Here is a 23,708-nt window from a genome sequence, read left to right on the forward strand (position 1 = left end):
GAAATTGCAGGAAACAGTAGGTCGTATAGGACAGTTTAGGGGGCCTTTATTTTGAAATGCCACATCAGAATGTCCTGAACATCACAGGGTGACACCCTGAGGTGGTCTACTAGTACTCTGAAGTGGAAGTGTTGATGCATTATGGGCGGTCTCCTTTTAATCCTAACCTGAAATTGCAGGAAACAGTAGGTTGTATAGGACAGTTTAGAGGGCCTTTATTTTGAAATGCCACATCAGAATGTCCTGAACATCACTGGGTGACACCCTGAGGTGGTCTACTAGTACTCTGAAGTGGAAGTGTTGATGCATTATGGGCGGTCTTTTTTTAATCCTAATCTGAAATTGCAGGAAACAGTAGGTCGTATAGGACAGTTTAGGGGGCCTTTATTTTAAAATGCCACATCAGAATGTCCTGAACATCACTGGGTGACACCCTGAGGTGGTCTACTAGTACTGTGAAGTGGAAGTGTTGATGCATTATGGGCGGTCTCCTTTTAATCTTAATCTGAAATTGCAGGAAACAGTAGGTTGTATAGGACAGTTTAGAGAGCCTTTATTTTGAAATGCCACATCAGAATGTCCTGAACATCACTGGGTGACACCCTGAGGTGGTCTACTAGTACTCTGAAGTGGAAGTGTTGATGCATTATGGGCGGTCTCCTTTTAATCCTAACCTGAAATTGTAGGAAACAGTAGGTTGTATAGGACAGTTTAGAGGGCCTTTATTTTGAAATGCCACATCAGAATGTCCTGAACATCACTGGGTGACACCCTGAGGTGGTCTACTAGTACTCTGAAGTGGAAGTGTTGATGCATTATGGGCGGTCTTTTTTTAATCCTAATCTGAAATTGCAGGAAACAGTAGGTCGTATAGGACAGTTTAGGGGGCCTTTATTTTGAAATGCCACATCAGAATGTCCTGAAAATCACTGGGATATACCCAGAGCCATGGGTGGTCTGCTAGCTCTCTGGATTGGAGTAGGTGCAGTATTATGGGCGATTTCCTTTTATTTCTAAACTGAATATTAAGGAAATATAGTTATGACAATTTAGAGGTCCTTTATTTTGAAATGCCACACCACAACCGCCTTTCACTTCTTTAATCAAACCATCGTTATTTGACTTCACTACTTGTCGGTGAATGCGACGGTGATAAGTCCTTCCAAGAGAAAAAACGATTTACCGTAATTACGCTAAAGTTTGCGCAAAGGGGAATTGGCTGTGGCCCACATGACTTGTATTTCCGAATTGAAGGCTGGCTTGACCGCAGTAATACATCCATGGTTTGTCCCAATACATCCATGGTTTGTCCCAATACATCCATGGTTTGTCCCAATACATCCATGGTTTGTCCGAGCGAACTGACCGTTCGTAGATTAACTGATTTCAGAGCGCTCTATGACATCGAAAACCGATTCTCAGAGCGCATTTACGAACTCATCCTGTGAGGAGGCAGGTCAGAACTCATCCAGCAGTTTACGAACCCGTGGTGAATCAGACGATCTTTCTTTAGAAATGTTGACTTGAGAGCATAAAAAGTATCACTGTTTATGTTACACAGATGGACAAGCTGTATGATTTATGTGGTATATTTAATACCATGATACTGTATAGCCTACAGTATATAGAAGTATATGTATTTATTTTATTTAAACCTTTATTTTGACTCGAGGATTTCTGAGGTTTCCCTCATTTACAGAAATGACGAGTGAACAAACAGGGGATGTACAGAGATACAAAGATAAAACACAGAGACACAAAAAATGAATTAGCTGAAACAGTTACAATTTGAAACACAATAGTCAGATAAAACATATTTAAATTCAGCTAAGGAAGGAAGGGTTTCCATCTTTAAAGAATGCTGAAGAACATTCCAAGAATTAGGAGCAGTAATGGAGAATGCAGATTTCCCAAGCTCAGAGGAAACATAAGGGGCCTTTAGCCACAACAATACATTGGATCGAGTCATGTATGTTCTAGAGAGAACTATCTGTTATTGTTACTGCTACTGTTATTCATTCTAACATGGAGGAAATATAAAGTGGCTGCTTGCCAATGAGGGCCTTGAAAATGAACAAATACCAGTGTTTGTTATGCCTTTCAGCTAGCAAGGGCCAGCCTACCTTATCATAGAGTATACAATGATGAGTGTTGTATTTGTCACCAGTAATGAACCTCAGAGCTGAGTGGTAAACTGAGTCTAGAGGTTTAAGAGTTGTTGCTGCTGCATGCTTATGTCACCATAGTCCAGAACGGATAAAAAAAATTCTTCCTACTAAATAAAGGAAAGCTAGTTCTGTTCCTATACAGAAAAGCAATTTTCTGTCGTAGCTTCGAAGCAAGACAGTCAACATGATATCTAAATGATAATTTTTCATCTAGCCATAGGCCAAGATATTTATATTCTGTAACTCTCTCAATATAGGATCCACTTACAGTAGATACATGTATATTGTCAATGTTGGCATTCCGTGCTCTGGTGAATAACATAAACTTGGTTTGACCAGCATTCAAAACCAGTTTTAGGCTTATAAGAGCCTCCTGTAAAGCAATAAAAGAAAGCTGTAATCTTTCCATGGCCAGCTGTATAGAGTCAGCAATACAGTATAAGACAGTATCATCTGCATATAAATGAGCATGACAGTCATTCAAGGAGGAGACAATGTCATTAATAAAAATTGTGAAGAGGACTGGACCTAAGAGAGAACCTTGCGGAACACCCTTAGATACAGACCAACATTCAGATTGTACATTACCCAAGTTTACACACTGGCACCTATAGGACAGATAATCCTGAAACCAATCACCAAGGCACCACTATCTAAACCAATATTACACAATTACCTCAGCAACAGCTGGTGATCAACAGTGTTGAACGCTTTAGACAAGTCGACAAAGAGGGCAGCACAGTGCTTTTTCTTGTCAAGTGCAATGACTATATCATTAGTGACCAGGGTAATGGCTGAAGTTGTACTGTGGATGGCTCTAAATCTGGATTGGTGCGGACTAAGAACTGAGTTATTACTAAGGAAAAGTTTAAGTTGATTATTGACTAATGTCTCCAAGACTTTAGCAAGGCATGGCAACCTGGAAATGGGTCTATAGTTATCTAAAAGATCCCTATCACCCCCTTTATGTAAAGGGATGACTCTAGCAGATTTCCAGACAAGAGGGAAGCTACCCGTGGTAATAGATAAATAAAAAATCAGGGTCAGGGCCTCAACAATGAGAGGAGCACCTATTTGAATGAAAAAAGACTCTAAGTTCTCCTCATCGGTAGAACATTTTGAGTCTATAAAATATAAGGCATCAAACACTTCATTTTGTGAGAAGGGATTAAATTAAAAATTAGAGGTGGGGACTTCAGGGGACAAACAATTAAAGTCAACCACAGATGGGGGCCCAGGATTGCATCTATCAAAGAGAAAACCAGCCTCAGTAAAATGCTTATTAAAGGCAAGACAGATTTCCAACGGATCTGAGATCACACAATCACCTACAGATAAACGTGGGGGCAAAACATAGGAAGATTTGGTTTTATTTGAGTTCAGCGCACTCCGCGCATGCGTGCTGGAGCAAGTGGAGAAGCTATTTCGTTTCTAAAGACGTTTCTAAAGATCATATTACAGAGGCATGTTAAAAACCACAACAAGCCCTCGCTCTATGCAAGCACAACTAGCGATTCATAAAGACAGATTGATGAAAACAACCGTTTCGCAGCAGAAAATAGATTTTTTAGAAGCTGCATTCTCAGTGCCCCGTCCGCCGCCATTACATGGATATAGGCTACTTGCCTCACGCTGGATTTTAAATTTCTTCTACAGGCCTCCGAATTACACCAAAGTTATCTTGGTGAGTCAAACGTCTTATAATATGCCGTAAATAAGGTCCAGGTTGTCAAAAACGAGCATTCTCCTTTAATGTGCCATTTTTTCCTTGTTTTTACCATTTCCATGCCTCGCACTTTAACAAACTCCTCCTACAGATCAAAAAAATTGAGTTTTCACCAAACACCCTTGCCGTGGGGCCCTGTCAAATTTTGACATTTCGCCATAAAACAGGAAGTCCTCATAACTCCTCCATACATTATCCAATTTGTCCGATATCTCACGCTTCATGAAGGTGGCATCCTGAACACATCTATGTGTCAGTATTGCATCATACTTATAGCGCCACCTATTGGTGAAACAGGAAGTCCTCAAAACTCCTGCAACATTATCCGATTTGCACCAAATTGCTGACGCTTCATGAAGGTGGCATTCTGAACACATCTATGCGTCGGTATTGAGTCACACTTACAGCGCCACCTACTGGTGAAATAGGAAGTGCTCATAACTCCTACATACGTTATCCGATTTACTCCAAATTGCTCAGGGTTGATGAAGGTCGCATCCTGAACACATCTGTGCGTCAGCATTGAGTCATACTTATAGTGCCACCTACTGCTTACAGGAAGTCCTCATAACTCCTACATACATTGTCCGATTTACACAACAATTCTCACGCTTCATCAAGGTATCATCCTCAACACATCTATGAGTCGGTATTGAGTCACGCTTAGAGCGCCACCTACTGGTGACAGGAAGTTTCTCTTAGTACTGGACACCGAAATAGCACACCCTTTAACGGTGCCGCACCCCAACACGCGTGGGGTGTGAGGGCCCGCTCACTGCTGCTCGCAGCCCTAGTTTAAAAAATATATATATAACAATATAATTATAGAAAAATTATAGAAAAATTACAAATACCAGCATGTGATAAATACTGTATTTATAATTTCCTCCAAAGCAAGGTTCCACAATTAGTGGCACCCTTAAAGATTATTGTAAATAGCATCTGCCAAAACTAAACCAGGTATTAAATTCCACTAATTTAAGTTAATTTAAGTCTTAAGGAACTATATCGAGACATTATATCACCTGTTGTAATATGGTATAAAAAGGAGGTAATGCATGCAATATCCCTTTGTCATCCAACACTGTGAAGAAAACCAAAGAACTGGCAGTTCAAAAGAGACAGTTGGTTGTAGACCTTCATAAATCTGGTAATGGCTACGTGAAGAGTAGTTATTAAAGGGCACTTATTAAAAAATGTATGGTAGTGAGAGAAGCAACAAAATCCCCATGAATCACTGTGAAAAAATTGCAGGCCTTGGTGGTGTCCTGGGCTCACCATGTTTGCAATTCTACAGTAAGTCTAATGGAATAATGGCGGCCATTTTGAAAAAAAACTTTCCCTAAGGTGTTTAGGGCATCAATATAAACATAAAACCGTGAAGATACTGTAAACTCTGTTGCAATTAGTCATGGGTCAGATCTTATTTTCCCTTGACTATGTCCCTGACCAGGACTTGGACTGAGCACTTGGTCCCTGGGCGCCGCTGATGAGGCTGCCCACTGCTCCTGGTGGCCCCTGGAGGAGGACAACTTGGACGGGATAAATACAGAGGACAAATTTCACCGACTGAAGATGTGTGAGTGTGTGTGTGTGTGTTGTGTGTGCTGTGTCGTCGTTCACTCACATGTGTTTGTGTCACTTGTGGCAAGACCCCTCGAGGTCCAGTAATTCTTATTGTAGCTCACAAAAATATTCCTGTTTGTTTGTCTCCACCCTGAGATGAGGATAGGTCATTACATACAGTACCATCGGCCAGAGCGCCACCACTCCATAGTATTTCACTGAAACACAACCACAATCAACCTTTGCACTCTGGGTAAGTGGGTATACTGTAGGCTACACTGTCATCTTCCCTTATCCATTAGGTGACACTTTTTTTTGCTATGATGCATACCTCTGCTGCTCAACTGCAAATGCAAACTGTGCCATTTGCAGTATAACAGTGACATATCTCCAGATTTACTATCATGTATAATAATAAACACTTCTTTTTTGTTGTCACATGCCCAAAAAGTATATCATTCCATGGTGAAGGTAAGAGAGTCTTGTTCTCCACCAGCCATACGGAGACATCTATATCTCCTAATCTGCATCCAACCACATCGTTAGAGCACCCACACCTGTAGTTTGACTACCTGGGTGTGTCTGTGAGCCCCATCCTCCTTCTGTCCTCTGACCCTCAATTGTCACTCTTACCTCCGTCCCTCACAAAACACCCAGCCGACCGTCCCGGCTGAAACCTGATCAAGCCTATAGACGTGACCTGTATCGGCCGGCCCATTGGTGGCCTGCGAAACACGAGCTTCCAGGTTGATGAATCTTTCATTTCCCTCCAGCCTCAGGTCCACACCAGCCAGCAGTAGAAGAGGTCTTCTGCTGTACCACTCCATCAACAAGGATTTAACCAAGCTAAGAACCTCAACTGAACAGCAGGAGAAGGGAGGAGGAAGAGTGGAGAATTGAATTTGGACAAGGAAGCCAGGTAGCCTATCTTTTTTTCTCCCTTCTTCTAGATTATTATTATTTATTTATTTTTTTAAACCTTTTGTAATTGCAAAAGCAAGCTAAAGGTTACTGATTGCATTTGAAGTTGCTGGATTAGTCTAATAGTTGGACTCGGTATATTTGTGGGTGGTTGGATTGTCTTACTGCTGGACTGAGGGTATTGAGTGTATAGGCTATTGGTGAACGGTCAGATTGGTCTAATTGCTGGACTGAGTGTTTTGGATTCTACTTGTGTTGCTTTATATGGATTATTCCATCCTGTTTACACCAGCAGGTAATGGTTGTAGGATGTCTGAGTCCAGGCAGCGCTCTCTGTCAACGTCAGGTGAGTCTCTGTACCAGGTACTGGGACTGGAGAAAGGCTGCGCCCACGATGACATCAGAAAGTCCTACAGGTGTGAGCTACAAACTGTGTCATCCTGAGCAAGACACTGTGCCCGCGTTCTCATCCTCATCATAGCGGATCCATTCATATCTAATTATTTGATAAACTGTATAAGGCGATTTGTAGATTGGTGACCTAACCAAGTGATGTACTGTATTGTTTTAGGCTGATCATTTTTCAGGCCTACAGCGTCTTCTAAAGCCATATAGGTGTCACATTTGATGTTGTGTATCCTAACAAGGATCAACTCCTTTCACACAGTTGAGATAAATTACATTTCTGTGGGATAAGATGACATTTAGCCAGTATGCAAATATACAGTAGCTGCTTTACCATATTTTAAATGCTCATACAGTACAAACATACTGTCCCTTTAACTATATTGTCCATTTAACATTCTACAACATGTCTTCTGTATGTAAGTTCATTATGTAGGTTCCCGTACTGCAGCAGTTAGAAAATGGAAATATTCTACATGTTAGTTTCTTACTCCAATTCCTCTCAAATGAAAGGAAACAGCTTTTAAGCTAAATTAAATTACATTGAATGAAAATGTTTTCCACAGAAGGACATTTAGGCTACACTCATATATGAACCTATAGGAACCAATGTTTCAGGGTTGTTTTAGAATACACAAATGATATTAATATGGAAATGTTTAATTCATGCACTTATCTAGCCACAGAAGAAACCTTAGCCTTTTTTAATTGCAGATTTAAATACACCCATTGGTATTCATGCATTTATATTCTCATATGTCATAATTTAGCCCCTTGAGTCTTTATCAAAACATCTCTAGAGAAGTTATTGCTTTATGAGCATCATTAATTGATAAAATTTCATTAAAAATTCTTACTACTGCTACATACAGTACTTAGTGCATATAAAACAGACTCACCTGCCTATAGTCTATATTATATAATAAAAATTATATGCAAGGAATTTACATGCCTGGTTTGAGCTCCCATGTATGGTCATCTGTTTGACACTAGATGGAGCAGTGGGCCTTAGGAATCCAGCAGGAAAGAGCCATAAGATGGTTCAATTCAAACAACATAACTTTACAGACAAGCTTGTGACAACAGATGTCAATAAGACATCAGATAGGAAGCATGCAGGTGTAGGGTCGAATCTTCCACAAAACAAAGTTCATAAATAAAGCCTGATGGGGCGAAAGACATAGGCTACCAGATTAAGAATCCACATAAAACAGCTTCACAGGAATATAGCAATTAATTGACCACCAAATTTCTGACATGAAAACTACTTTCTATTCTATATAGCCTACATTATTTTATATACTTTAGTTTCTTTTTTTTCTTCTTTTCAGAAAGCTAGCCTTAAGATACCACCCAGACAAGAATCCAGACAACCCTGAGACAGCTGAGAAATTTAAGGAATTGAACAGCGCTCACACCATCCTGTCAGATGTCACCAAGAGGAACATCTATGACAGCTATGGCTCCCTGGGGCTCTACGTGGCCCAGCAGTTTGGAGAGGAGAACGTCAACACCTACTTCATGCTCTCTACCTGGTGGGCCAAGGTGAGATAATCGTTAATGTGTGTGTTTTGTGTGTGTGTGTGTGTGTGTGTGTGTGTGTGTTTTGTGGGTGAGTGTGTATTGTGTAAGTGAGTAGGCTAAGCAAGTGAGTGTTTGTGTCTCTGCATGTGCTGTTAAAGTATGTATGTATGTATGTATGTGTGTGTTTGTTTGTGTGTGTGTGTCTGTGTGCGTGTGCGTGCATCTTTGTGCCCTGTACTGACCTGTGTGTTTCTGTCTGGTCAGGGTCTTTTTGCCCTGTGCGGTGTGCTGACGGGGTTCTACTGCTGCTGCTGTCTGTGCTGCTGCTGTAACTGCTGCTGTGGGAGGCTCAAGCCCACCCCGCCTGGAGAGGGAGCGGACAGCTACGTGTCTCCTGAGGACCTGGAGGAGGAGATCCGCAACGACGCGGATGGTGAGGAGACACTCTCTCAGAAGAGATACACACACATACACACACACACACATACCCCACATGCGCACACGCAAACACACGCACACACACACACACGCACACACACACACACACACACACACACACACACACACACATACAAATATGCAGGTATTAACATGTATTGTGTCTTGCTGTAGATGGAGAGACTCCAGTGGTTCACCAACCGACTAATGCCAGTGAGAAGACACAGCTGATCGGTGATGGACGGAGACCCCAAAGAGAGACCTACACCTGAGCATGGACACTGTTAGGGATACTTGATACAGTATACGTAAACACTGCACATTCTATTGACCTATATAGGCTACTATAGCCTGCATGATTGCCTTGTACCTACAATCATCCATGAATTGAACAATGTAAATAGCAAGATTTTTTGTGTTTTTGTTTTGTTTGATTGCTTTTGTTTACAGTTATTGTCTTGACAGCAGTGTCCGTCCACTCAATGCAGTTTATGTTTTGTTTGTTCCTCTTTAAACCTAATCCACTATTCCCACTCAATCCACTATTCCCACTTAATCCACTATCCACTATTCCCACTCAATCCACTATCCACTATTCCCACTCAATCTACTATTCCTATTCACTCCACAAATGTCACCTCACTAAGTGCACCTTGGGTTTCAGTTACACGTTTATTTGATTGTCGGTCATGTTTAAAGTAAACAATTTTTCTTTAAATCAAATGTTGTGTACATATACAGCAATCAACATCAAGTGGAACTGTGTTTGTAGGGGCTGATAAATAAATACACTATTATAGTGGCTACTTGAAGGACAAAATTCCTGAGAAATGAATTTAGTCAAAACAGCCCTGCTAGATTTGCTTTTCAAAATGGACATGTCATTTTTGAGATTACACAAAACGTTTACACAAATTACGGTAGGCCTATAAGGCCTACACTTTAGCCTACAGTAAGTAAATTTGAAGTGTCATAACTGAGAGTTAAAAGAGGTTGAAAGGGTTAGGGTTAGGATTCGTTTGACGATTGACAGGTCTAAACGGTGGTGAAATAGCCCACCGTCATTCCACAGACCTAGGCTAGACTTGCACACAGACAGACACTAGACGCATGGGCAAACCTTCCTGCTTTAGACTTGGAACAGCTGGACCCCCTTCTCGGGACATTTTCATATATGGGCAAGTAAGCATAGCAACCACTGACGTGAGAGTTTCTAAAAACAGCCGTGACACTCAACGAGCAAGCAACGCGATCCATGTGAAGAAACCAGGACAGCGCTCGCAAGGCCCAATGACTCTGCGGATTGTTGTGAAGTAGGCCTAGTGGACCGACTGCAACGTTGACCAGATAGTTATTTGGTATTTACACCTTATTTTGCCCAGAGGACAGTAGGCAGTAGGTGTTCGTGGTTCTCGCGCTGTGCAATGAGTATCTCTCTGGGGTATTTACATTCCTCAAAGCAAGACACCATGGACAGCTTGGAGAAACAGCTTATCTGCCCCATCTGTTTGGAGATGTTTACCAAACCTGTGGTCATTTTGCCCTGCCAACACAACCTCTGTCGAAAATGTGCCAATGATGTTTTCCAGGTAGGTTGATTAATGTGGTAGGAGCTGCTTCTATTTCTCGCATGTTTGCTGTTGTCATGTTTGAACTGGTATGGCTCCCCTGAAATGTAAGTGTAGCCTATTTGTTTCAAAGTGTGTCAATGGATAAAATACATAGGCTACTTCCCTAAGACAAAGATTGATCATATTCACAAAAATATGTCGGAATAAGAGCATTCCCTTATCACCTGCTGTGTCTTCAGGCCTCCAACCCTTATCTATCGAGCAGAAGTGGCTCCACTGTGACTTCAGGCGGTCGTTTCCGGTGCCCGTCCTGCAGACATGAGGTGGTGTTGGACCGACATGGTGTTTACGGTCTGCAGAGGAACCTCCTGGTGGAGAACATCATTGATATGTATAAACAGGAGTCCACAAGGTGAGACCCACATAGGACTGCTAACACAATGCTGGACATCAGGTTCCCTCTTGGTTGTGGTACTACAGTGCACAAGATAGTTGTCAGTCCAGGACATGGCTTCATTTGACAAACCTGTCCACAGAACAGGACATGGACTTTTGAGGACAAAATTATGATTTAGTGATCCTAAAACTGTTGTTTGTTATATTAAGTGGGTTCTTCGCAACTTCAATTTTCGTAATATGAAGAAAAGGAAAACAGTAATATGGGCTATATATATATATATATATATATATATATATATATATTGCCCTCTAGCGCATTTTGAGGACTGCCTATATCAGGACCAAACCTCCAGTGGCAGTCACATACAGATGTAACCTCACTCTACTGTATGTAGGTCTACACAACCCTTGAAAACAAAATGTTCTAAATAAAATGGCTGTGTGCACCATAGGCCAGCCAGTCAGTCAGTAGGTTCCCTGAAGTGTGGCCTTGTCGTTGGGGCTCTATTTTTATTATGTAGGGCAGTGAGGCAGCAGTCAAGACAGGGCACTATTTTTAATGCTGTTGGGGCCTGTCTACATTCTGCAGACATTAATGTGTTATAGCCTCCTAAAAAAGAGGGATTTACTGTCTAAAATAGTTTGTAATGGAGAACGTAGGCTGGAGTATGTTTAGTTGAAATGTTATTAGCCTATATCTGCTGTGATCAACTGATAGATTTGTTGATCATAATTTCTCCAATTAACTAGATGGATTTGAAACATTAAGGTGTCTAAATATTTTGTTATAAAAAGATATAATGGTGATGAATTTATAGTTTGCCTTTGGCTAGACCACGTCCACTCTTGACATTTCTGTGTACTGAGTCATAATCAATTATGTCCCTGAATAGATTGCCAAAAATTATTTTTACATTAAATGTAAAAATGTTCTATAATTGTCACATCTGCAGCTATATGTATGTGAAAAGCACTGCTCTTCTCTGTGAAAAGCCTTTTGGACATAATGGTGTGGTAACAACCAATTATGGTCTGGGAGGAGTGGACTATTCAAAATACTTAATTTCAAGTGTTTTAACAAACTCTTGTCAGATGAAGGCATTGGCAATACAACAAGCGAGCTTTCCATAATTTTACATAAGGGGTAAACAGAGTCTGAAACACAGGAAACACCTGGTGAACCAGTTTGATGAAACATACAATTTCCTGTGATGTTTATTTTAAATAATACATAATACTGTACAAATAACAGCACGTCCGACCATCAAGATAAGGACAGTTTCTCTGGCTTTCATTTAATTTTCACTATATTGTTTGTCACTTTATATTGTATATATTGTTTATTTGTGTATTTACCCTGTGCCTAGTGAATATTTAAAGACACACATGACACTCGTGTGGTTTACTAGGCCTGAACCCGTGCCAGCAGAGACAAAGTGTGAGCAGCCGATGTGTGAGGAGCACGCGGAGGAGAAGATCAACATCTATTGCGTAACATGTGGAGTCCCCACCTGCTCTCTCTGCAAGGTGTTCGGAGCACACAAGGACTGTGAGGTGGCCCCCCTCAATAGTGTATTCCAAAAACAGAAGGTGGGCCTTTTACATTCTACTTCTACCACCACAAAAATCTCAGCGACTCTCTATTACCTTTTAGTACCCATGTATCACACTATTAATATTGCATCAAAACATTCGGCTCGCTCCACTGTTTCTAATGTGATCCTAGTGCACACATCAGGGACGATAGCACAGAGCACACATAACGCATCTCTTCTCTGGTGTTTCCAGGCGGAGTTGACAGACTGTATATCCATGCTGGTGGGGAACAATGACAGGATCCAGGCCATCATCAGCCAGTTAGAGGAGACCTGTAGGGCCGTCGACGTGAGTCCTCCCCTTTCTGTTGGACGCTGCCTAGTCATTTACATAGTCTGGACCAGTCGGGTCCAGAATGGAAATAAGTCTGAGACTTTGTTGTGTTATCCTTGGCAATGTTGTTATGCCTCCATCCGGCGCAGCCGTGGCCGGATGGCATTATGTTTCCAGGTTATCCGTACGTTCCATTCTTGTTAACGCGATGTCTCAAGAAAGGCTTGAAGGAATTTCTTCAAATTTGACCAGAATGTCCAGTTGGACTCAAAGATGAACTGATTAGATTTTGGTGATCAAAGGTCAATATCACTTGACTTAAGGTCAAGTTCACAAAACATGTTTAGAGCAACCTGACTTTTGGCGGAGGCATACTTCCGCAAAACAGTATTTCTAGTTTCAGCTATGATGTAATCATTTGTGATCTAAATTTTTCTATTGTTTAATAAACTAAACTAAAATAATAATCAACCCACAATGTAAATCGGGTTCGTTCTCGCAGGAGAATGGCAGAAGGCAGAAGTCGAAGGTGTGTGAGAATTTCGACCACATCTACTCTATCCTGGAGGAACGTAAAGGAGACATGACCCTAAAGATCAATGCGGAGCAGGAGGAGAAGATAAGCTATATCCGGGGCCTGAGCCGTCAGTACACCGAGCACCTGGAGACCATGGCCAAGATTGTGCAGACAGGGATTCAGACGATGGAGGAGCCCGAGATGGCCGTCTTCCTCCAGGTGATGAGATGAGTGTGTACCTGGGAGGGGTGGAAGGTGGTGGAGAAGTTTTATGAAAGATAATAGAATCTATAGTCATTCAAAGAGGAACAGACTTGTAGATCACATGCACAGAACTGATGTACAAATATCGCCAAAATGTTTCACTTCGTTATGTGGCAAAATTGTTTTATTGTGAGATTGTGAAAGTGATCTTAAATACTGTATAATAACTCCCTCTCATCTTTGCATCCACAGACTGCTAAGCCTCTTCTACAAAAGTAAGTATAACCTTTGTTTCATTTTAAACATGTTCACAAATGCATGCACTGTGCATATTCCTCACCAATCTATATTCCTCACCGATCCTACCACTGCAGTACATACAGTACTGTAGCCATTTTGTACAATACTGTCCAGAGTTGCACACAAGCTCGGTACCAAATGGTAGTCTGTCAATGTCATTTCCCAAACCGTAGTAAAAAATGTTCAAACCGTTTCTGTCCATTAGGATTATTGAGGGCACTAACATCTCTCACCTGGACAAAGTTGCGCGCGGCTATGAGCAAATGGATCACTACACGGCCAATTTTGAGAAGGAGAGGAGGGCATTGCTCAGTGTAGACTTTATCAAAGGTAAGTGCCCATGGTCATCTCAAAATCTGTACAATTTATTGATTGTGTATCTCCATTCCATTACAAGTTGCATTTTCCTATAATTCTATGCATTTAAAGATGTTCTGACGCTTTGTGCATCTGAATGTTCTTTCACACAAGCCCAGACAAGGAACACCTTAACAAGAGACTTTTTAAAGTATGATCCCAAACAACATGTTGACCCTTAGGCCCTTATCAGGTCTCCGGTGAATCACACAGATGCTCATTCAGTTGATAAAGCAGAGGCTTTAGTCATAAACATAAAGTCATTAATAGCAACAAGGTCATGGGGTGGAAAGTCGTCATTTCAATAAATTGGAGCATGAAGAATAGTGGTTGTCCTATTTCTTACTTATGACCAACATTTATAGCTCCAGCATATATGTCTTAAGATACTGGATGTCCATTATGTCTCCCAAGACTAATCGAACAATTTGAATAACAAGATTTAAAGGTGGTATAGATACAATTTTTGTAAGCAAATCTTTTAAAGACAGGTAATACATCCACAGAGCTTTTAGAAAGATGCTAAATAAAAGTATTGCTTTTCCCCCAAAACAAATGATGGATTAAAGGAGAATGCTCATTTTTGACAACCTGGACCTTATTTACAGCATATTATAAGACGTTTGACTCACCGAGATAACTTTGGTGTAATTCGGAGGCCTGTAGAAGAAATTTAAAATCCAGCGCGAGCCAAGTATATCCATGTAATGGCGGCGGACGGGGAACTGAGAATGCAGCTTCTAAAAAATCTATTTTCTGCCGATTCATAAAGACAGATTGATGAAAATAACCGTTTCGCGGCAGAAAATAGATTTTTTAGAAGCTGTATTCTCAGTGCCCCGTCCGCCGCCATTACATGGATATACTTGGCTCGTGCTGGATTTTAAATTTCTTCTACAGGCCTCCGAATTACACCAAAGTTATCTCGGTGAGTCAAACGTTTTATAATATGCCTTAAATAAGGTCCAGGTTGTCAAAAACGAGCATTATCCTTTAAAAGAGATCCATGGTGGTGTAGAGCTCTAAGCATCAGGTCTCGGTGCAGCTGCCCACCGGGGACCGGGGTTCGCTCCCTGGTCTCTCCAGATCCCAATATGTCCGGATCCCACAGGGGATGGAATATTGGGCCACCACTCCTGAGGGGGAGTTAGTTTATTTCTGCGTGGGGGTCCACCGCCCCACAGCGCCCCCGTCTGGTGTGGGAGTCACGGTCACGGGGCTTGAGAGAGTCAGGGAGCTGCTCTCTCTTCTGGATCGCTGACTGTGGGGCTGTGTGACGGACCCTCCACAGCAGCGACAGGGAACATTGGACAATAGGTCCAAATTGGGTGAAAATGGGATAAAAATCTGAAAGAAATGTATAGAGGAAAAAAAAAGGTTTATGAACTTATCATTTAACAATGTTGACGGGTCCGAAATGAATGTGTTTGTGACTGTGTTTATCTCTGTCTGAGATCCTGATCTACCTATTTAAAGCTGTGATCAGTGGTTTTATTTTACCAATAAATTCCACTAGATGTCAGTAAGAGACTTGTTTGCAAGCAAATGGCCAAAAAACGAATGGCCAGGGCAGGCACAGGGGGGTGGGGGCAAACGGAAAGTGGTTATTGGTTATTGGTTGGTTATTGACAACACGCTGGTTATTGACAACACGCTGGTTATTGACAACATGCTGGTTATTGACAACACGCTGGTTATTGACAACACAGGCAGAAATGCTGGAATAACAACAGGCAGGCGACCGGTAGGGATGAGTCATTGAAGTAGGATATTATGGCTCAGGGAAACTATCTGGTATCAGGTGGTTTTAATTAGTTTTGACAATGTGAATAAAATCAATGGTTGATTAAAATAACACTAAGAACATGCCAAAAATTTAATTTCAGAAATACCTATTTTTCTCATAAATTCAACTATTATTCAGATGACGAAGAGGAAGATGATGAAGATGAAGAGGAAATGGAAGAGGGGAGAGCGTTGACTGGTGGGACACACGCTGAGACCTCCCATGCTGCAGGGGGCGCGGTAGTTCTTCCTCCTAAGCAGCAGCAGGGACCCCCAAGCTTACAGACCCCAATCCAGAAGACGCCACCCCAGCCCCAGAGAGCCACAGAAACCACAGGCCCCACACATACCCAGGCCCCCCAACACATCCCAGTCTCACTGCCCCCAGTCTCACTGCCCCCCCTCCAGACACAGACCCAGACTCCAGCCCTGCCAGCTGAAGCCGCAACTCAGGTAAGCAGACATTCAATCATTGGATTTTAAAGGTGAGATCGGGTATTTGGCCTTGTTATACAGTATTATGCACCAAAGTGCCATCTGGTGTTTATTTTTGATATTGCAAAATTGGGTATTTGGGGGATCCAGAGAGAAAGAACTCCTACACACTGTCGTCTTGCACAATGTTTCGGTCATCTGACCTTCATCAGGTTGTCTTGTAGAAGAAGACGACTGTGCAGGCTCTCTCCGACGCACCTGCCATACCATAGATGTGCAGAAGTTCCACTTTGTAATGCATTTGTGGGATCCACAAACTAGTTTTTCACTTTCGTTCACATCGAGATCAAGAGACTTCTCTTAACTAGTAAAGCCCTGTCCACCTACACATTCAACAACTGTACATGCTGATGACATGCATCATGGACAGAGGTCTGCACTCTCTCGTGTTCCCTTTTAGTTTCAACTGAAATTAGGGATGTAACGATAACCGGTATGATGATAAACCGTGATCAAATTTGATAAATTTTATTGTGATCAAATTATCATTAAAACCATGTTTGATATCCACACTTTTAAAAACATTACTTCACTGTAAATACTGTCCAGCATCAACGTTAGCAACAGTCTCCAAGATTCATTCTTTTAATGTTTATGCAAACAAAAAGTGCATAGTGCTGCACATTTTATTTGTGATTTTCAATATAAAACTTGGTGAAACAATTTCGGAGTCTGTATCAGTAGGTTTTGAACATTTTCAGCACATTTTAATACTGCAATAATACTGATAACCGTGATAGTTTTGGTCACTATAATCGTGATGTGAAATTTTCGTACTGTTACATCTCTAACTGAAATCAAGTAATCGTGTTGCAGCAACGTTGTCAGTTGAAATGGACAATAAAATTTACAAAATGTTTTCATTTCATCCTCGATTTCCACCACAAATCACCAACAGGGGTTCAACAGGTCTGATTGATGTTGTGATATTACTGTACTAAGCTGCACTGTAGGCTAATACAGTCAACATTCAAGTGTAATGTTTCAACAGTTAGCAACTATAGTTTAACTTTAAAGCATCTGTGCCTGGCAGTAGACAGTCCTGAGATGTGGCTGGACTGGGTGCAGTGGGGCTCTCACCCCAGCAGGGGGCTTTCATCTGCATGTAGAGTGCTAATTGGACTGAACGTAGAGTTTGAGCCAACTGGATCTCTTGCATTCGTTGGCAATAACCTTTGCACTTTTTAGTGTGTTTTAGTGTGTGTGACAGCCCAGTTTGGGCAAGTGAGGGAGGAAGCAATACTGGCGAGTGGCACACTTAACTAATCTAACCACCTGTTAGGTTGAAAAAAAAAAAAAATGCAACACTAGTAGTAACACAGCACATACACTAGTAAAACATTCAGCACTACATCATGGTGCTGGCACGAAGGGCAGTCAGTATTGAACAAATACAGCTTGCCTGTTTTGTTTCCTCACAGGAAATTGTTCTCTGCCTCTGCTTTGTTTATTACATTGCATCAGTTTTGGAATCTAATGAAGTTGACTAATTGCACGATTGGGTAGGGTATTAATTGTTAATTGTACATTGACTAATAGTTTTATTAACACTTTAATATGATACTTTTTGCCTTTTGGTCCATGTTGCTGTCCATGTAGCCCATGATACAGTGCTGTGCGTGCACATACCTGTACATACACTCAGGATGGGCTGCTACTATAAGAACCATGTTTAACCATAAAGGAGCCCTATGGGGGGGAGAGAACTAATCTGAGATACACAAAGTATCCTTTTCAGTAGAAAGAAACATTTAGGTTTCCAAATAGCACACATGATTACTAGACAACCACAGGCATTTAAAGTCAGGTTACAACATATTTTATTATTATTATTGGGTTTTTTCTTTTCTTTCTTTGTTGATCAATTTGATAATTTTTTTATTTAAATAGGTTAGTCCTGTTTGATATGAAGAAATTCACCATATCTGTATGTTTGTGCAGTACTGTATATTCTAAGGGAGTGAAATAAGCAAACCTTAGTCCCTAAGAAGCAGTTAGCTGTATGTGTAATGAATATCCAACATGTTTAAACTGTAATGTGATAAGTGTTGATGCAAAGTTTAGTTTGACAAGCACATTACCTGAAGCAATGTATTTCGTGTGTGCGCGCTTGGTATGGAGTGGTGTAAGGCATTAATTCAACTTCTCTTCAGAATCTCTTTAAATGCTGATTATTTATTTTCAATTCATTTTATATGAAACGTAAGCTAATTACATTACTTATGACAGGTTTTCCTTTTTAAAATACCTGATCATTAATTGAATACTGAAGATGTCATGTGATGTAGGCTATGGTATAAAATAACATCTTTATAGGGAGTGAACTGTCATATTGGACTGAGTGCTATTAAAATGTTTTCCATATGTTCACAGATGCCCTCTGATATGGCAAGTCAACACCCTGAAAGCCAGCAAAACCCAGACGACAAAGATGGACCCCGTCATGTTTTCTCTTTTTCTTGGCTCAACAACCAAAAGTAGTCTAACCTGAAGTCGTGGTTTCATGGTCAACATACCAGTGGGCTATGTAACCTCTACCGCTCTTTAATTTAGCCTATGTAAAATTGCTCTAGCACTTCTATTCTTGATACTACTGTGAAAACAAATGCAATATCGTTGATATCTGACCGATAAATGTATGCGCAATTTGGCGCCAAATGTGCGTAATGGCACATTTGCGCAAGGATTCATTTCGTGCCAAGTCAGGTACACCCGTGATTTTGGATACACAGCAAACCATACATGTACATTTTAATTGTTTTATTACAAATATAAATATTACACATTATCCTGCACAACAAATATGGTTGCTCATGCTGTATTTTATTATCAAACTGTGGAACAATGAGGGAATGTCAGAGAGGATCTCTGATAGGAAAGTGTGTGACTAACAATCTATACAATTGATGTATTATGCTTGAATACAAACTAAGAAACTGGAAGGATATTTGTGTACAGTATTTGAGCAGATTTATATGTGAACACGTCGCACAGGTGTCTGCTTCAATACAGTGTAATAGGCTACTGTAGAAAAATGTTCAGCTCTTGTAAACTACAAATAAAGAAATTACAAATGATGGATAAATGGAACACATACATGAAGAATACAGATAAACCAATGGAAAACTTTGACAAAATCATCCCTTACAGTTTCATTTTCCGAAGATGTCCATCATCCTTCGGTTGCTGTTTGCCTGCTGAGCTATTTGCTCCGCTCGCGCCATTTCTAAAACCTCTCGCAGCAGGTGGAAGGTCAGATCTAACGAAATGGGAGGCTCTTCAGACCGCTTTCCTCTTTCCATGGAATCGTAGTTGCTCAAAACTCGATCGATGTTACCAATTTTACCCTGAAGAAGTCGCTGTGTGAGTTGAAGTTGTAGAGCTCTGTCCGAGGGGGCTCCGGGGGCGGCGTTTGAATCAGACGAAGCTGAATTTTGGTTTGCCTTGTCAAGCCGGATGAAGTACTCCTCTCCTAGTCGCAGGAGAATGGGAAGAGATATATGCTGTAGCTCAGTTTGAAGAGTATTCGATGGATGGACAGGTCCAGGATTTTCAATAGCTCTACATTCATAGCGTGGTTGAAAGGCACCAAGTAGAGCCACCGCGGAAACGAAGACGTTAAGCTTCATCTCAGGAGATAAGGATGATTCTGCGAATTAAACATGTTATCACAGGCGTGAGGATTTACGCATGCTAGTAGGTGTGGGTGTTCCACTGAAAGGTTTTACTACCATAAAGATTGATTTTGTACTTTGCTTGCACTTTACCAATTAAAATATCGAAAATATACAGTATCAAATGTGGTATTTTGGTATTTGCTTATGTTTCATAATGAAGTCATGATGTTATTCACTTGAGGAATAGGCTACTACATTCAGGGGTAAGCTAAGTAACTAACGAACTAATTCATAAACTTTTAATCTGTGTTCATCAATAGCCTACTTCTGCACACAAAACTCTTATTTGTCATTATTATTTCCCCAAAACAAACAATGGAAGTTCAGTCAAATACCTGAGTTTTACTGTGACAGTAGATACGACTCTGATGTTGATATGTTCTTCCTTCTTCTATAGCTGGGCTTGTTGCTTCCCAATGAACCTGCAATCGTGTGCTTCCAAAAAAAAGCATCACAACAAGTCACATCACAACTTATATATATCATAGGCCTGATCATATGCCAACGTGCTTTCTAAGCTACGGATCTGCGCAAGTGCCAACGTAAAGGAGGCAACATCTGCATGTGAATGAGGAGCATAGATTCCGAAATAGCCTATGAGATGAGTCATCAAGCAATTGGTATGTGTCCAGTTTGACCAACCTGCCTTTGTCTCCAATTTCTGTCATGGAAAAGAACATTGTTAAGAAGCTTAATCCACCCTGAATCATAACCGACACCATCATTATTATACTCAGTATGCCAAATAGGCCTACAGGTAGGCTATATACTTTGCTACTTTCATATACAGGTATATACATACATACGTACAGGTAGCACTTTGTGTAGCCTATCACTAAGACGGAAAACCACTGCTTCAAGCTAATTTCAGGAAAATCACCTGTTGTATGAATAGCATTTAGCCTACTTCTACAGCAGGCTACATATCCAATTACAAAGAGTAGGCTAGGATAATCATGTTTCGAACCATTCACCCTTTAGTGCGACTTTGCAACTTTCTACACAAACGCCATGATGCTGCAGATAATGTAAATTAATGGGTTGCATAATAAAAAACCATATATCAAATATGCCCATTTGAACGAATAACGAGAAAAGATTATTCACCCCAATCAAACCAGCCGTGTCATTTGAATGGCAGATCAATCAGAATAATGGCATTCGCCCAGTATGTTTTGGTTCCAAAATAAATGCCAAGTAGATATGCCTACTGAATGTAAATAACTGATCATTCATTTTGGCACGACAGTCAGCTGCAAATGTCCAGCTGCGCCCATCCACCACAAGTGGGATGGTTGGCCTGTTCTCATGCATGTTGTTGAAAAGGAGTAGGGCACTCTAACCTTTTCCAACACATAATATTAAGACAGAATCACTGACATTTCACGTTGGTCAGCCAGAATATCAGAGCAGATAAGGATAACGAAAACGTGTTTAGGTAACATTTTAGTGTGCATTGAAGGGAACAGTGGACACAAGAGGCTGCTTTTTTGCTTCCTTTATGAAAGGGTAACATACAGTATCAACCATGATATGGTCACATCCTCCTTGATTGGCTACTTGACCATCTACAACTATTATGATGATGATGATGATGATTATTATTATTATACAATTTGTAATAACTTACATAAGGTATTTGCATGATAAAAATGTTATGAGAAGTTTATATACAGTATGAGCAAGAACTCTACTTTCCATAGCCATTTTCCACAATTATAGCATACATGACAGATATTTAGTATTATTTTTAGTATTATTTAAATTTAGACAGTGTCATCTCAACACCCTAAGAGCTTTGGGGGCTATATCCAGGCTATGCAAGACATTGCAAAACATCACTAAGACTCATGTTGTCATGTCCCCTTCCAGGCCCAAGTTTCCTAAAATTATCTCTGCTCAAATATGACGAAGCCTCTCACTATTCATTCATTATTTTTCTCTATTAAAAAGCTGCAATGTGTATCAAACTATTCAGCAATAACCTACTTGCTGGCTAAATTGAGAACAATGACCAACACAGTATAAATTAAACAAAAGCAGGTCCAAATCTACCAACAGATATATTAAGACAGGAATAGTATTCAAAGCAGTTAGACTATCAACAAATTCAATGGATTCACATTACTTTAAATAAGACATAAGGATTCCCATGACAGCCAGTTGCAATGACACGAATGAACATAATAATTATTTCAATTATTGAATCAGGATTGCCATTTTACTCCTGTTCCTATGGAAAATGGAACTGACCACAATTCCTGTCAAATGAATTTCATCTCATCGCCTAGGCTACTTTCTCACAGGTGTCTCCAAGGACAGCATTGGCAAGGTGGAATGTCTCCCTTTGTCTGAAGAGCTATTAGTAAGATACACCCACCTCAATTATAAAAGTCATTATTTGTACACTGTTTCATTAGCCTCTTCAGTACACCGGGTCACTGCCATAGCATTCACTCACACAACCACAATGAGCTGTCGGCCATTCACAAAAGAATGCATTCATCCCTCCCTTAACCCTAATAGACTCTTCTGGGAATCTCAACTAGTCTCTTGTGGAAAATCCTATAATCTTATCTGGATTGATTTATATATGGTCTCCCCTGTTTCTGTTTTTCACAAAGGTGGTCATTAAAATATTCCTTCCTCCATGCATAAATTATAATTTATTTAATTGAATTCTAATATGCATGACAGGAGTATGTCTAATATCCAGGTTAGTACTGCAGAGACACACAGAAGTTGATGTTGACCTTCATCTGTTTGACACTTTACACAATGTCTGTAGATAAAATAAATGAGACGTTTCCTAAACGGTATGCCCTTGGATCGCCGAGTGTCAAATCACATCATAAGGAGCTCATCAGCCTTCCTTGGTATGACAGGGTGGTGCGACACATGAGCATCATGTTTGAATCCCTTGTTTAGGACAGCCAAAGGCATGGAGGAAGGGTTTGTACAAACAAGATGTTTTCACTGCGTCATCAAACAATCCACACACAACGTGGAACAATACCCTAAAGCTGTGACAACATCTAAGGATGAACCTTGGATAAGTGCTACACACACACACACACACACACGCATGCACACACACACACACACACACACACACACACACCCACACACACATGCACACACACAAACACACACACATACACACACACACACATCCCTTCCCTGATCAATACATCTTTTAGGAGTGTCTCATCCATTTTAATGAATCGGTCAACTTATCCATAAGTGGTAGATCATGTTTTATTGAATAGTTTATTTTTGTCATCAGAAGCCATCAATATCAATAATTGTCATGCTATCTGCATCTTAATTAAGTGTTAATGATGAAAGCAACGTAACTGTGTTCTCAGCTGGTGGTTGCTAAACAATGTGTCCCTTTAGATATGCTTGGATCAAGATTTTGGTGATATCCAATAAGACATTGTGTGAAGTGATTAAACTAAAGAACACTAATACAGGACATTCACAGTGTATTATGGTTTCAAAATATACAAGAAATGATATATATCTCTAACTTAAAGAGATTAAATTAAGTTGAAGTTGTGATGGTACAGCAAAACAAAAATCAATGGTTTGTGGCCTTTTCCCGTCTTGGTGCCATCTCATCTCTGTCACACTTTGACCTTTAGAGGTGAGTGAGTGATGCAGACTAAAGCTGAGGGAGCTCAATCTCATCTGTGTGATTCAGCTCGGAGGTTGAATGTGTAAGAATCTAACTAGCATATTAATAGATCTCAAAGACACAGTGGTCACTAACGGAGAAAGGCT

The 23,708-nt window shown here is 40.6% G+C and overlaps 3 protein-coding genes across 3 annotated transcripts; 2 read left to right on the plus strand and 1 right to left on the minus strand.

Moving 5' to 3' along the window:
* Nucleotides 1-6,678: 6,678 nt before the first annotated feature.
* Nucleotides 6,679-9,020, plus strand: LOC311325482 (dnaJ homolog subfamily C member 5-like; the record flags this gene model as incomplete). Its single annotated transcript, XM_084458196.1, has 4 exons — nucleotides 6,679-6,797; nucleotides 8,118-8,331; nucleotides 8,575-8,743; nucleotides 8,923-9,020. Exons 1-4 carry the CDS (start codon nucleotides 6,691-6,693, stop codon nucleotides 9,018-9,020), a joined length of 588 nt encoding a protein of 195 aa, XP_084314322.1. The 5' UTR covers nucleotides 6,679-6,690.
* A 1,152-nt stretch (nucleotides 9,021-10,172) lies between these two features.
* Nucleotides 10,173-16,457, plus strand: trim55a (tripartite motif containing 55a; the record flags this gene model as incomplete). Its single annotated transcript, XM_084458197.1, has 9 exons — nucleotides 10,173-10,337; nucleotides 10,559-10,731; nucleotides 12,128-12,308; nucleotides 12,507-12,602; nucleotides 13,090-13,323; nucleotides 13,561-13,583; nucleotides 13,814-13,938; nucleotides 15,890-16,203; nucleotides 16,410-16,457. The coding sequence occupies 9 exons, from the start codon at nucleotides 10,173-10,175 to the stop codon at nucleotides 16,455-16,457; spliced, it is 1,359 nt and encodes a 452-aa protein (XP_084314323.1).
* A 2,940-nt stretch (nucleotides 16,458-19,397) lies between these two features.
* LOC311325163 (corticoliberin-like) lies at nucleotides 19,398-19,874 on the minus strand (the record flags this gene model as incomplete). Its single annotated transcript, XM_084457828.1, has 1 exon — nucleotides 19,398-19,874. One exon carries the CDS (start codon nucleotides 19,872-19,874, stop codon nucleotides 19,398-19,400), a length of 477 nt encoding a protein of 158 aa, XP_084313954.1.
* Nucleotides 19,875-23,708: the final 3,834 nt, after the last annotated feature.

Source organism: Borostomias antarcticus (assembly GCF_949987555.1).
Source record: "Borostomias antarcticus genome assembly, chromosome: 24".
NCBI classification, from domain to species: Eukaryota; Metazoa; Chordata; class Actinopteri; order Stomiiformes; family Stomiidae; genus Borostomias; species Borostomias antarcticus.